Source organism: Drosophila subpulchrella, chromosome 3L, assembly GCF_014743375.2.
Source record: "Drosophila subpulchrella strain 33 F10 #4 breed RU33 chromosome 3L, RU_Dsub_v1.1 Primary Assembly, whole genome shotgun sequence".
Taxonomy (NCBI): Eukaryota; Metazoa; Arthropoda; class Insecta; order Diptera; family Drosophilidae; genus Drosophila; species Drosophila subpulchrella.
Window position 1 is genome coordinate 21,826,859 of NC_050612.1, and position 13,103 is coordinate 21,839,961.

Below are 13,103 nucleotides of genomic sequence, written 5' to 3' on the forward strand. Positions count from 1 at the left end.
GCTAGATAAACAAATCAAGTCATAAAGTCACCAAATCATCGAATCATATCATAAAATCATCGAATTATCAAGTCATCAAATCATCGAATCATTGATTCATCGAATCACAAAATCATCGATTTACTGAAACATAAAATCATCGAATCATCAAATCATTGAAACATCGAATAACCAAATCATCGGATCGTCGAATCACAAAATCATCAAATCACCATATCATTAAATCATAGAATCCTGGAATCAAATCATCCAATCGTTAAATCAAGGAATCATAGAGTAGTCGATTCACCGAACCACAAAATCATGGAATCATTGAATCATCGAATCAACAAATCATTGAATGACCAAATCGTCTAAATCAGATATTGGTTTGGATTGATTTTCTCCGATCTGAGTTAATTATCAGTCAAACCCAAACAGCTCTTCCTGATATGCATTTTTACATAAGTAGTCAGGATCAGCACCCCCTAGATCCGCCCCATTGTTGACCTACCCCCACCTCATTCCCCTCCCCTCATTTCACCCCTTTCATCAACATGTAGAGCATTGCAGCGAAAAAAAAAAAACAAAATAGCCTGGCGGCCAAACGAAGGCAATCACGATTTTGTGGCTGAAACGTTTTTTGCGCGTTTTCAATTTCCCATTTTGGTTTTTCTACTCGTTTCGCTTGGGGGTGGTGGGTGTTTTGCGGGGGGCTGTGGGTGGAAAGGCCACGCAGTCGCTGGCAAGAGGAAACAGATACGCCTGTCCACAGATCGCAAAAAACGTAAAAATAAAAAGACCAAAAAAATAAATAGAAAGAGAGCTATATGGCTTTAACATTTGGCCGGCGCTTGTTGCGTTCGTTGAGGCGACGCTAATTGTTTCCGTCTGTTAATAAAAATATTTCAGATCAGTAACAAATTGAAAACAAGGCTGTGGGGATACTAAAGGCGAGCTGGTAGGCAGTAGTAGACTGCTGTTTATGCAACGCCTCACGAAATGCAAATTGACATTTACGTGGTTGCAACACCAACAAAATGCCAGACAGTCGGACATTGGGCCACCACCACCGGCTTTATAGCCTGGCAAATAAGGAGCAACACGATTTGGCCACAAAAAAAAAAAAAAACAAATAGAAAATAAATAAGGCCCAGACTGAGAAATGGCAAAAAATTGTTGGCGACACTTTTTGCCGTTCCTGTGCTTGGGCTGTAAGTGTGTGAGTTAAAGGTCAATGAGTTTGGGGTTAGTGGACCTGAACCTGGGAGCCTGCCAAGAGTTTCGTTGTGCAACCTCCAATTGGGAGTCCCAGATGATGGGATAATGTCAGCCAAAGAATCGTGTCGCATTTGGCTAAATTGCCAGCCATTTTTGGTGCGTCGAAGGGAAAAACAATGGTGGAACCGAAAGATTTTCCGCAGAACACTTTCCCGCCAAATGGGGGAGAAATCCGCCAAGCGTAACCAAGAGCTAAAATCAAATGGGTTGACCTCATTAACCAAAGGGTTATGGAGAATAGGGGGAAGAGACCAGGCCTCCGAAGAAAGAGAACAATAAAATTACAATAATCGCTTGGGTAATGCTCTTCGAAGGGGCGAAAGGGGCGGTGTTCAAGCGACCATGATGATGATGAACTTGCAAAGACGACTGCCGATGACAATGACTCTTGTATCGCCCGCTCTTCTATATCTTTTTTTTTTTTGGCAAACTTGGTTACGCTTTAGAGAATTTCTCCCCCTATACACAAAGGTTAACAAACCTTTCAAGAAATTGGCCAAAAGCTTAACGGTGAATAATAAGATAATGCACAGTCATAAAAAATAAGACTTGGATGTGATTTTTTTAACATTACTAATATTTTTAATATTACTCATTTAACAGATGCATTATTTTAGTTTAATTTAATATTGATTAGTTTTCAATAACTAGAAGATTATACAAGTTGAACATTTATTTTAGAATGAGTTATTTTTTGTAAGGTTTAACATTTTCTTTGCCTAAAGAATTTTTTTGGTTTCATTTGGTTGATTTCCCAATGTCAGGTTAAAGTTCTAGTTTTTTAATCTGTCAGGGAGAGTTAACATGAAGTTAAATTGTTTGTAAAGATAAATTTGTTTTCTTAATGTGATGTTTGAAGTTGCAACTGACAATCCTCAAAATTAAATAAATATAACATTAAGAGTTTCCCATTAGATAAAACATAACATCATATTCGAGAAACTAAATTATTTTTAAAATATTAAGTTTATCTCTATGACAAAAGTTAACATGACATTGAGAAATCGGCCCTTAGTAAACAGCATGGTCAGACTTATATGATAATTTTGTTTCAAAACTAGCAAATTATCACAAATATAGGTTTTCATTCGGTTATAAGTTTCCAATACAATTTTCTCAAATTTTTTCCCAGTTTTATCGGTGATCTCATGTTTGGGTCCCATCTGCATGCGGTTGCCACTAGCAACATTTGACTGACATTCGATTTTCGCAATTTGCAGTATGCTCGCCCGGCTGCTGTTGACTTGGCTGATTTCTACCGACTTGCGATTTGTTAATGGCTCGAATATTAAGTTACAATTATCTGATGGACGGCCATCGATGACTGTGGCTCCTCTCCACTGTCATGGCCACATTTCACTTTCAGCAAGATCCGAGCGACGAGAAATCGTGATGAAATTGATTTGCGGCTCTTTACTATTTTTTTTTTATTCGCCATCATAGTTACCGACAGCTCTCTATCTATCCATCCGTCCCTCCTCACCGATATCTCCTTATTTTTCTCAGCATCTGGGAAACTGCATAATTTTCTCGCTTTCCAGCTATTTTGCATTTGCCATTTGTCTACTTTGCTTCTCTGGCGCTTCCACCGATATTCCTCTGTCAAATTGCCAAGCGGCAAGCGACGGCATTTTCCTCTGATTTTCCTACAATTTTCCCCCTCGTTTTCCCACCCACTAAAACTGCAGTCTCAAAGTTGGCTCTTTAACACGAAACTGAATTTAATTTGCTTTTCTTCGTTTCTTTTTTGCATTTATTTGGCATGTTTGTTGTCTAATTGAGCGAGAAATTGCCGTTGATTGATTGTTTTGCATGCAATGTGTTATTTGTTATATTGTTATTGTTACTGCCATTTCAATGGTTGCATTTATTTCCCACTTCGCAACGGTTAAATGCGATTTAATCAACGTTCTGTAATTGTTTGCCAACAATTTGCAACGGCAAGTAATAAATCTTTTCCTCTATAAGACAAATGTCAGCTACTTCTTGTAGAAATGACTAACGATAGAAAACACTCGAAAAGTCTTTAAGGCATTTAAGCTGACTGCCTGTCAAAACTTTACAGTTTGTTAAACTTCAAAGAGTTGTAAAATTTTAAAATATATTAAGTGGCGACCAAACAAGCGGCAATTATTTATGACTTCGCTTGCATTTAATGCATATTGGCAATTCCCAAGCTGCCAGTCTTTTATATTATTTTTATTTAAAGCGACAACATTTTAAAAGACTGGTTAATTGTAAAACATTGCCCATAAAAATGGCCAACAATGTTTGGTCACAACATTTATAATAAATAACTCGTGAAGTGCCTCGTTTAATGAATTAAAGGCGTTATTTATGGGGATAGTTGATGTCTGTTGTTTATGTATTTATCATCCTTCTGAAAATATGCAGGATGTTTTATTTTTCATTACTAAACAATTCTAAATAAAATTTATTAATTAAATTAAACTTCATATTACTAAAAATATGATAGTAATATATAGTTAAGGTATGATAACAAATTTGATGTTATACTTAGTTGGTGTCTTTTGAAAATGCCTGTATTTATTTCACTTCCTATTTATTGATGGTGTTATTGATAATTCCTGTATTTCTTAATACAATAAGAATTTATTTTTTTTGAAATATAATTTTCTGTGGCATTTTTTGCGCTTTAAGAACTTAACTTTTCCTGTGGATCCAGAGGACTTTGAGAGTGTATCTAATGCGGCACATTGTTCGGTCTCCTTGTTTGCCAATGGAATTGTCATGTTTATGGTAATTAACAGTTAATGGGTTCTACGCCATTGCAGTTGTTAATTAGCAAACATGCAGCGGATTCTGCAGGCCACACACCATATGTTGCACTCAGTCTGCAATTCTTTGTGTGTGTTTAAAAGCAGCTCTTTGTTTGTGCAGCGATATTTCCTCAATTGAATTTCACAAAGATAAACCGACAGCACAACCGACCCCCCTCGACCAAGAAAATAAATATATTGCAACGAGTTGTGGCCACAAATCGCAGCTTATTAATTCCCAAACAAAGTTCGCCAAAGGCCGTAGAGTTTCCCCAACTTCGACGATCTCCGGCTGGCCGGTCATTTATCAATTCAATGGCTTTTTTGGCCCCCATCCCCCTTTTCAGTTGTAAGTGTGAAAAACTGGAGGGGGGGGGAGGGTTGAAAAAAGGTGGAAAATGGGAAATGGGCAACGGCAGCATCGCATTAACTGCACAGGTGTCCACTTAATTGACAGCTAACGAGGCACAGAGGAGCAGACCAGAGACCATAAACCCAGGCCAGACACATCAATATTTGATGAAGTGCATGTCGCTTCGATTACACATGAAAAATATTGAAAACAACGGTCTGGGCAGTTAAAAATGTTTTACATTTATGGATTTCAAGTGGAATATGTTCTTGATTGTATAGTAAGGAACAGAAATATTATGTACTTATCATTGCGGATATATTAAATTCATGAGGACCATTTTGTTTTCCCTCTGTGTATATTAATATATGGAAAACAAAGTGGACAGGGTTTAATACAGGTCTTGGGCTTGTTGATTTATTTTAGCCTGGTCAGAAGCGAGGTGGCTATCGCAGGTGTCTTTCGGAGCAGAAAGGACAGAAGCCCAGATTTGGAGGAGGTTCTCGTAGGCTTTTAAAGGAGTCTTCACTTGTACCATGAAGATTGAATTTTTTCTTTGAGAAACGTAGTTGGCATTCCTCAAAGGGTTCTTTACAGAAATCATTGGTTTGTTTATATCTTTCTGGGTTGGAAATCAGAGGTTTATGGTTTCTCCGTTTTGGCCACCTTGTAGGTATATATCGAGTGACCTTTTTCAGTCTTAGCTCATCCTCTGAATCGGAATCATAACCAACTAGGATGGATTTTAGGGGTTCCAGCAAAAGTTGGTTTCCGCCGCTCTGTCGTTCCTCCTCCATGAGGCACATGGGCGAGGGAAAACGCTGGCAACTGCCACGAATTCTATCTATTTGGAGTTTCTTTTCCAGATCCTGCTGGGCCATGGCCAGAATTCGCCAGATGGAGGCCCCATCTGGTCCATAACGCTCATTGTACTTCCTTTGCTCCTCATACATAAGATATCTTAACTTATGGAGCTGTTTCCAGCGATCAAACAAAGCCTGCCGATTGTCAAAGTTGTCTTCCTCTCTTTTAAAGACTTGCCATCTCTGATTGAGTTCTCCATCCGACATCTTTTCCACCTCATGGGGCATCAGTTGAAGACGTCTTGCCCAGAAAAGAAGTCGCCTTTTGGCCAATTCCCGTTGACGATCGTAGCGCGAAACAGAGACGTACTCCTCTTGGCCTGAATCATCCATAGCACTTCCTCTTCATCCCCTCAAAACATTTGTGAATTTTGATTAACCGAATTCCGAAATTATACAAGTTCTAGGTTTGCTATGATCTAGGGGGAAACTTACCCACTGAACTGATTACATAAGTGGCTGGCGGTTTCAGGACGCTGCGGGCAAAGGCTCCTCGCAATACCTCCAGGGCACAGGGTTCAGCCGTAACCAGCAGCATTCCGGGCGCCACATGTCCTGCGTATTTAAGCGCCCTCGTGGCAGCAGTCAAAGGTCCATTCCACCAGCATTGCGCGTTGGCCGCCAGGAAGTTCTGCAAAAAATATAAAACAAAATTCAAAGGTCAGCAAATGGTTACTGATAAAAGGGAATGCCTGTTACTGGAGAAAGTTGACCTCTCCAATGAATAAAAGCCCGGCAACCTTATAAAGATTAAATATATTCGATAGATTAACCTATCCCAATAAATATTTCCCAATATATTCTCGCCTTTTAATATTTTTCTTACTGTTTACTTATGTGATATTCATATCCTAAAAGCCCAAATGCATTAAAACCTGGAAACACCTTAAAAGTGAACAACCCTTTAAGGAATCCCAACGAAACGGGCCAAAAGGGGTGTCTCTACCGGTCTTTACATCCATTTCCAGTGGGAGTCTGCATCTCATCAGCTAATTGACAAATTGCAGAGCACCGCGTGGCATAATTGGCGCGGTGCTGTCTGGCTTAAAGAGCCATCCATCTGTGGGCGTTGCAAGCGGTAACTGCTGCTGCAGCGGCTTTAACCTGATGGCTGGCAAACCGTCAATTAGCTAAAGCGGATCGCTGCCACGCCCCCGTATAAAGAGGCGGGGGATGGGGTGGCGCCACAAAAATAAAAACCAAAAAAAAAAACAAGAAAATAAAGTTGAACCAAAAGCCGCCGTCTCATTGCTGGGAATTTATTTTTGGGCTACCCAAACCGAATCGAATCGCAACGAAACGAAATCCTTAACACGTTCTGGCCAAGAGGTTTCCATGGAAAGGCCACAAAAAAATAAAAGAAAAGTGGGAGGAATGCGGAAAAGTGGTGACTGGGGCAGCAAATAAATGTCCAATTTGTGCAGTGACAGGAACACTTGAGGCACGTTTTTGATGTAAACACGGACAAAAAGGGTCGAGAGTCACAGCAAAAAGCCATGGACAATGGAGCCAAAGGGATCGAGGATGAGGGAGGATTGCGACGATTGGGAAAGAAAGGCCAAGAGATCGATGTAGCCGCCGGAGTTTCACGCTTTGTGGCTTTCTGTGTCGCTAATGAACATCATCCAGTTTGAGCGATTTGACCTTTTGTGTCGATGGGCCATCGAGGGAATCCCGGGGCGGGCATTTCCCCCAGGTATTGCCATTTCTTGTGGTCACTCCTCTTGGGCTTTAATGTCGCCTGGGTCTGGTATGCCGCTTATATAAGTTGGATGACTCTCTACCGCTGCCTCCTTCTCCATCGCCATCTGCATCTCCGCCTCCATCTCGATGGCTAAGATGCCCATCCATGCCCATTCCAACCTTCCGCCCGGGGCCGCTCAATTAATGCATGAGAAGGCGAAGAAATTAACTCGTCATTGCCTGCCCGTCAGGCTTTTGCTTTGGCTTCGGCTGTCACGCGCCGCCAGGTGGCGCTCATCGTGCACTGGGAGAAAATCAGAGGGGAAAGAAAGGTTTCCAGGAATTTAATGGTATCTTGAGACAATATTCTAGCCGATGTGATGAACACCATAGCGATATATTTGATATTTAAATTTTGTTAAAACGTTGGAACATCTTAAATCCAATTTTTTCAAGAAAAATACTGGGTCTTGAGAAATCTTTTTATTAGGTATTTCAAATGGCTGAGTAGATTTTTCTAAAATAAATAACTTATACATTTCCAAAAGTAGCTTCTTTAACAATTCCAAATTGTGTCAAGAAAAAAGATCAAGAAATTTTCACTATTGTATACTGTGCGTGTGGCGGCAGAAAGCTGCGTGCGCTGATTGAAAGTTTGATTAAACCATAATGTTCCAAATACGTTTTGGATATACAATAATCTAATTTAAGTATAAAAGTTTTAAGGTGCAATATTTGCAAAGTAAAATGTAGATTTCAGTAAAATAGAGTTCAACTACTCTAGTTATAATCTTTTAAAAAAATTCAAGAAAGGCTTTACTATTTACAAGACATTTTTCCATAGTGCAGCTCATCCCCCAACCAACACCATAATTATAGTGCTGCATCATTGTGAGACACGAGACAAAATGCCAGAGACAGTCATCAACAGCCTACTTATAGAGGCTTTCCATCGATCAAAGGGATCTGGTTTGGGACCTGCGCTTCGAGGTGTCTGCGTTTCTCGTTTCTCGGAAGTAATGCAAAACTTTTAATAATCAAATCAAATGCTCACGCCGACCTGTGTGTCGCGCGTATGAAAGTCATTTTCACCGCGGGCTGAATTTGAAGTTTGAAGTTTCGCTTTTTGGCTGCTCTTGATGTCGTTTCATGTCTTTTATTATTATATGTTTTTTGGTTTGGTTTGGTTTGGATTTTTTTTTTGTTTCGGGTGGCGGCTTTCGTTTTGGGACTTTTACTTAATTTCATGTAATAGAAAACTAAGCAACAAGACTCCCACAAAAGTAATGCTCAAAGACAAAACTATCACCGGGAGTTGGAGTGGAGTTTATGAATCGAGCCAAGAGTTGGCAGGAGGCCTCATGTGGGGAGGTTGCTGCTGAACCACTGATGTTGCTGCCGTGCTGCAACAGTTGCTGCCGTTGTAGATCTCTCGTGTGTGCCGCATAAAAAGATAATAACAATATACAAACAAATGCGCAGTCAGGCAGCCCGTAAGCCGGAGATTGCCAACCGCTGCGGACTTGGGGCTTAATAGAGTTATGATGAAGTATAATAATCCTTGACCTTTCCACCAGCCAACATCAAGTTGCAGCTACAAGTCAAGACCGCAGCTCTTAGGCACAAGTCAAAACGTTTTTGGGCTCTTTGTGTTTTTTTTTTTCTTCCCCTACCACATATTTTGCCGTTTTTGTTTGGCGGACCCTTCATTTGACTTTAAAAGGCGCCATTTAATTTCGCATATGAGAAGCAACCGGGTTTGAAAATGAAAATGTTTTGAATTTCTCCGAAATCATTCAAAGCAGGAATTTCAAAAGGTGACAGGGGACTCAATCCATAACCAAGAGGTGTGTATTTAAGTTACAGATAAACTTAATTGGCATTATAGATATCCACCAAAGCTATATTTTGTTGCCCGGGTCGAGGTCGTATTAAATTTTTGGTTGCTTATGTTTTTTTGAAAACGCCCCTTTTGCCTGGGAATCAGTTTAAAGCGCAATAAAATCGTTTATTTTATACTAATCGGTTTGATATCTATCATGGGAAAAATTAGATTTTAAAGGGCAACTTATCTAGTAATTTGTATGGTTATACCTTATGTCTAGTTTACAGATTTGCAGAGGCAATCAAGATGACGATTGATGACCAATAATTACATAATTCATAATGTTAATGGTTGTATACACCCATCCTAATGGTTTTTCTCCACAAAGTTCAAAATGTTCTGCGTGGAAGAAATTTCAGCTAGCTTTTTATTATGATAGCATATTATACCGTAAATTATGGCTTCTTAATGGTCTTAAAATATTGCTTTGATTATTTTTCATCGTCAAAGTTCGTGTTAAATCGTTCCGCATCGAGAAAATGATAGGTTGCTAATTACTTTAATAGCTCATTATTTAATAATTTAATATTTTAATTCCCAATTATGCTAAAAGTTAATGATAACTTTGGGAGTTCAAAGCCAGACGAAGACTCACTGAGTTAATTATTACAGTGTCTGGCCATGCAATTTATTTAATCTTTTATTCCCCGTTGATTACTTTTAGGATTACACTTCGTATTTTTCTGCACTTCCAGCTCGTTTCCAATTATTTGAGGATTTCTCACGTCCATAACTTGTACATGAGCGCCCCAGGACAGCTGCAGGTCCTTTGTTTGTGCCTTATCCCTGTCATCATTGTTTATTTGGCTCTGGTCAAGTGCCAGACAAAACCGGGGGTTGAGTCTATAAACCGTAGCGCCTGTCGGAAGCTCCGGCTTGCTGTACTTATAGGACGAACAGAGTTCCAATCAATGCGGCTAGTCCTGATAAGGATACAAATTGCATGGCCATGTCCGAGTGACGCCCACTTCCTCCGCTAAACTACCCATTCCCACCCTGCCCTTTGCAATAAGATGTGTACGGCTGACTGACTGCGTTTTTCTCGGACTCGATTTGCACTGCACTTAAAATTCCAAATCGGATTTGGGGGGGCGCACCACCCCACAGGCATTGACTTTGGTCAGCTATCGAGGGTTGCCAGGATGCCAGGTTCAATGACCAAGATATCTACTACTCTTGGCTAAACATGCGATTTGTTTTATTAGTTTTTCCCCGAGCAAAATACACACAAGTAGCATGTACGAACAGCTGTTGGCAAAAGTCCTGCCCGACTGCAAGCCTTTCTGCCTGCCAAACAAAAACAGATCCAATGGATTGTGGCCTGGATATCTAGCAAGGCATCGCATCTGCAACTATTTCAACTTTTTTGGCAGCCCATTGCGGTCGCTATTTTTGTTGCAATTAATAATAAAAACTTTCAACTGGAAAAGCTAAAAAACTCTCTCAAACTCTTTCCTATAAATGTGCCTGTTTTGTGGGAAAAAGTTTTGCAATTGCTAAAACTTCTAAAAAGTAAAACCTAAAAGGGAAATGGGGAAAAACATATGAACTGCTATAGACCTAAAGATACCTGATATTTTGATTGTAATTGGGGAAAATACTCTTTAGGTAGCCAAAAATTTAAGACATAATAAATTATCTTACAATTGTAATATTTGGCGCCCAATGTGGGGCATTCCTAAGAAACTTTATATGGCATCCCACGTGGCACGTATTAATAGAACTTATACATAAATTCATTAGGGAATATTTTACATGTTTTGATAAAGTTATTTATTTACAGGAAACCCACCAGTAGGCCCAAATACGAAAGCAAAATGAACCAGTTAAACATGTAAGATAAACAAGATCGACAAGGCACCTGGGTACAGCATAAATCCAATTCTTTTCAGATCTAGTTCTTGGATCACAAAACGATCTATTTACATAAACACAAATACGTCTTGGCACCACAAACAGTGGGAATACATACATATTTATACGCTCTGCATTTACATACTATACCATATAGATGCATATAAAAGGTATCAGCTGTAAAAATCAGCACCTCAATTTAAAACCGAAGCGTGAAAAGTCTATTAGAGGTTGACGGGCGGCGACGATGGTGACGAAGGCGTCTGGGAGCACTGTGGGAACAATCCAGTGTGCTGCAGTCAGCTCCAATTCTACCCCATAGCCCCCCCTATGCCATCCAATATCTAGATTTTCCACTGCACCTGTAGTCGGTTCTGCAGTTTTTTTTTCGTATTTTTTTTTATGTGCTTTGGTTTCATTGTTAGTGCATTTATTGTTATTGTTGCTGCCTTTTGTATTTCGGCGTTGAAGCTTCGCTGGCACTTGCTGAAATGTCTGGCCAAAATGAACACAGGGGGCATTGGGGTCTATTTGGGGCCTTTGTACTGCGACTACGGTGTCTGTCATTCACTTGCAGGTAGTTAAACACCGTATCTATGAGTGTGTCTAGCATTTAGCACGCAACTGGCTTTAAATGCAGCATACTACCCATACTGTATAAACCTTGTCATTCAATCAATCTGGCAAATCATGCGATCAGGGGGTATTCATCCAAAAGATTGCCCACCAAGTTTCGCGAAATGGCTGTCAAAGTTACTAATGAGAATTGGATTGCCCAAGGGGTATGAGTGTATTGTGAAAAGCTAGGCTGTAAGCTAGGTTTTAATTGCTGCCTTAGTACATCTCAATTTAAGACCTGCTTCAGGGTAGCATCATTATGGAGTAATTGCTTTTGGGAAGATAATTGAATTTAACTTAATGAGTTACAGTTGTAATAGTTTGAGAAATTCAATTTTCACGCGGAAATTTACAACAGAGAATGAATCTTGATGAGTCAGCCAGGTCTTTATTAGTTACGTAACTATCTAGAAGCATTTTCTCGATCAAATTAAAAAAAGTTATATGTTGTTCAGCCCTATATAGTAATAATATCATTTCATTGAGTCCACTATTTTTTATCACCTCGTGATAGATTTGTTCGCACTTTTTTTCTCTATTCATTAAAGTAATATTACAATAATTTAAAGCTTTCATATTCGTTTGCCTTTTTTATTTTCGAACTTCCAAAAATATAGCTCCAGCTCCCCAATAAACATGATCTCACAGACGCGGCGAGAAGCATGAAGATTGAACTACAAGTACGTGGGCCAATAATGTTTTTTCTTTTTTATGTTTTTTGGCTGGTGCTGCAATCTCAGTCCCCTGGCGTGACCGAAAACAAATAAATAAATAAAGGAGAAACGAGAGCTTCAACTTGAACTGAAGTTGTTTGCCACTGGACACCAATGGCCCCGGCCGACCTTGTCGAAGAAAATTATGCAATCGGTGGGGCAGGGGTAGAAAAAAGGCAGCAGGTGGAGCGGCAAGTCAACCAGTCTCTGCTCAATGTTTGTCAATCAAATTAGTCCGGTGATGATTGCAATCGAAATTAATGAAAAGCAATCATAAGGCGCACGCCAACCAATTAAACCCACTGACGACAAAAAGTAAATTTGCGCTTAAACGATTGCACCATCGATTCAATTTCATTAAACCCAATCAAACCAATCGAAGATTGGGGCACGGGAAGGGGTTAATAACAATTCAAATCTGCTTTCTTTCTCCCCATTTGTAAGAGCCGCGTGCCGATAAATCAATTTGCTTGGCTCTTTTTTCTCTTTATTTTCCCTGTGATTGCATGAAATTGTATTTGAACAGTATCGGAGTTCCGAAGCTCATAAGTCTTGTGTCTTTCCGTCCTAACCGGTGAATCTTACTGTCCAGCTAGAGTAAATTGATTCTGGAGATGGAGTTCCACAGGAAAAAGATTCTTAAATTACGACGAGGAAGTGTCCGTAATTAATTGGCAATAAAATGTGCCTTTTAATAAGAAGATGACAAATACATGATTGGCTTTATAGTTGCACTTAGTCAACTGAGTTGGTATTTAAAATAATCTTGATTAAAAACAGAAGAGGAAGGACTAATCTAAAGTGATATTATTATAGAAACAGTTATTTAAACCAGTTAGTTTACCTGTTGATCTTATATTTTTGTAGATATTTTATAGGATATCTGTTTTAATAATACATTTTTGTAAATAATATGAAACTTTGAAAATGTTTTAGTGATCATTTGTTATTTTACCCTCTATGATATCATACTGTAAAACATGAAAAACAAAATATGACAGTTGCAAATGAGATTAATGATTCCCATGTTAAATCCCATAAGCCTGTGAAGGATATCGCATTGTAGGCCATCTCGGCCTCAACGTGTCCGACTCA

The 13,103-nt window shown here is 39.4% G+C and overlaps 2 protein-coding genes across 2 annotated transcripts in view; both read right to left on the reverse strand.

Moving 5' to 3' along the window:
- The window catches only part of LOC119555692, a 64,184-nt gene that overhangs the window by 9,478 nt on the left and 41,603 nt on the right, over positions 1–13,103 (reverse strand). The window contains exon 4 of the mRNA XM_037867346.1: positions 5,691–5,886. Coding sequence (XP_037723274.1) covers positions 5,691–5,886 — 196 coding nt within the window. The remainder of the gene's footprint in view (positions 1–5,690; positions 5,887–13,103) is intronic.
- On the reverse strand, positions 4,612–5,678 carry LOC119555695. Its single transcript, XM_037867350.1, has one exon. The coding sequence runs from the start codon at positions 5,586–5,588 to the stop codon at positions 4,839–4,841; it is 750 nt and encodes a 249-aa protein (XP_037723278.1). The 5' UTR covers positions 5,589–5,678; the 3' UTR covers positions 4,612–4,838.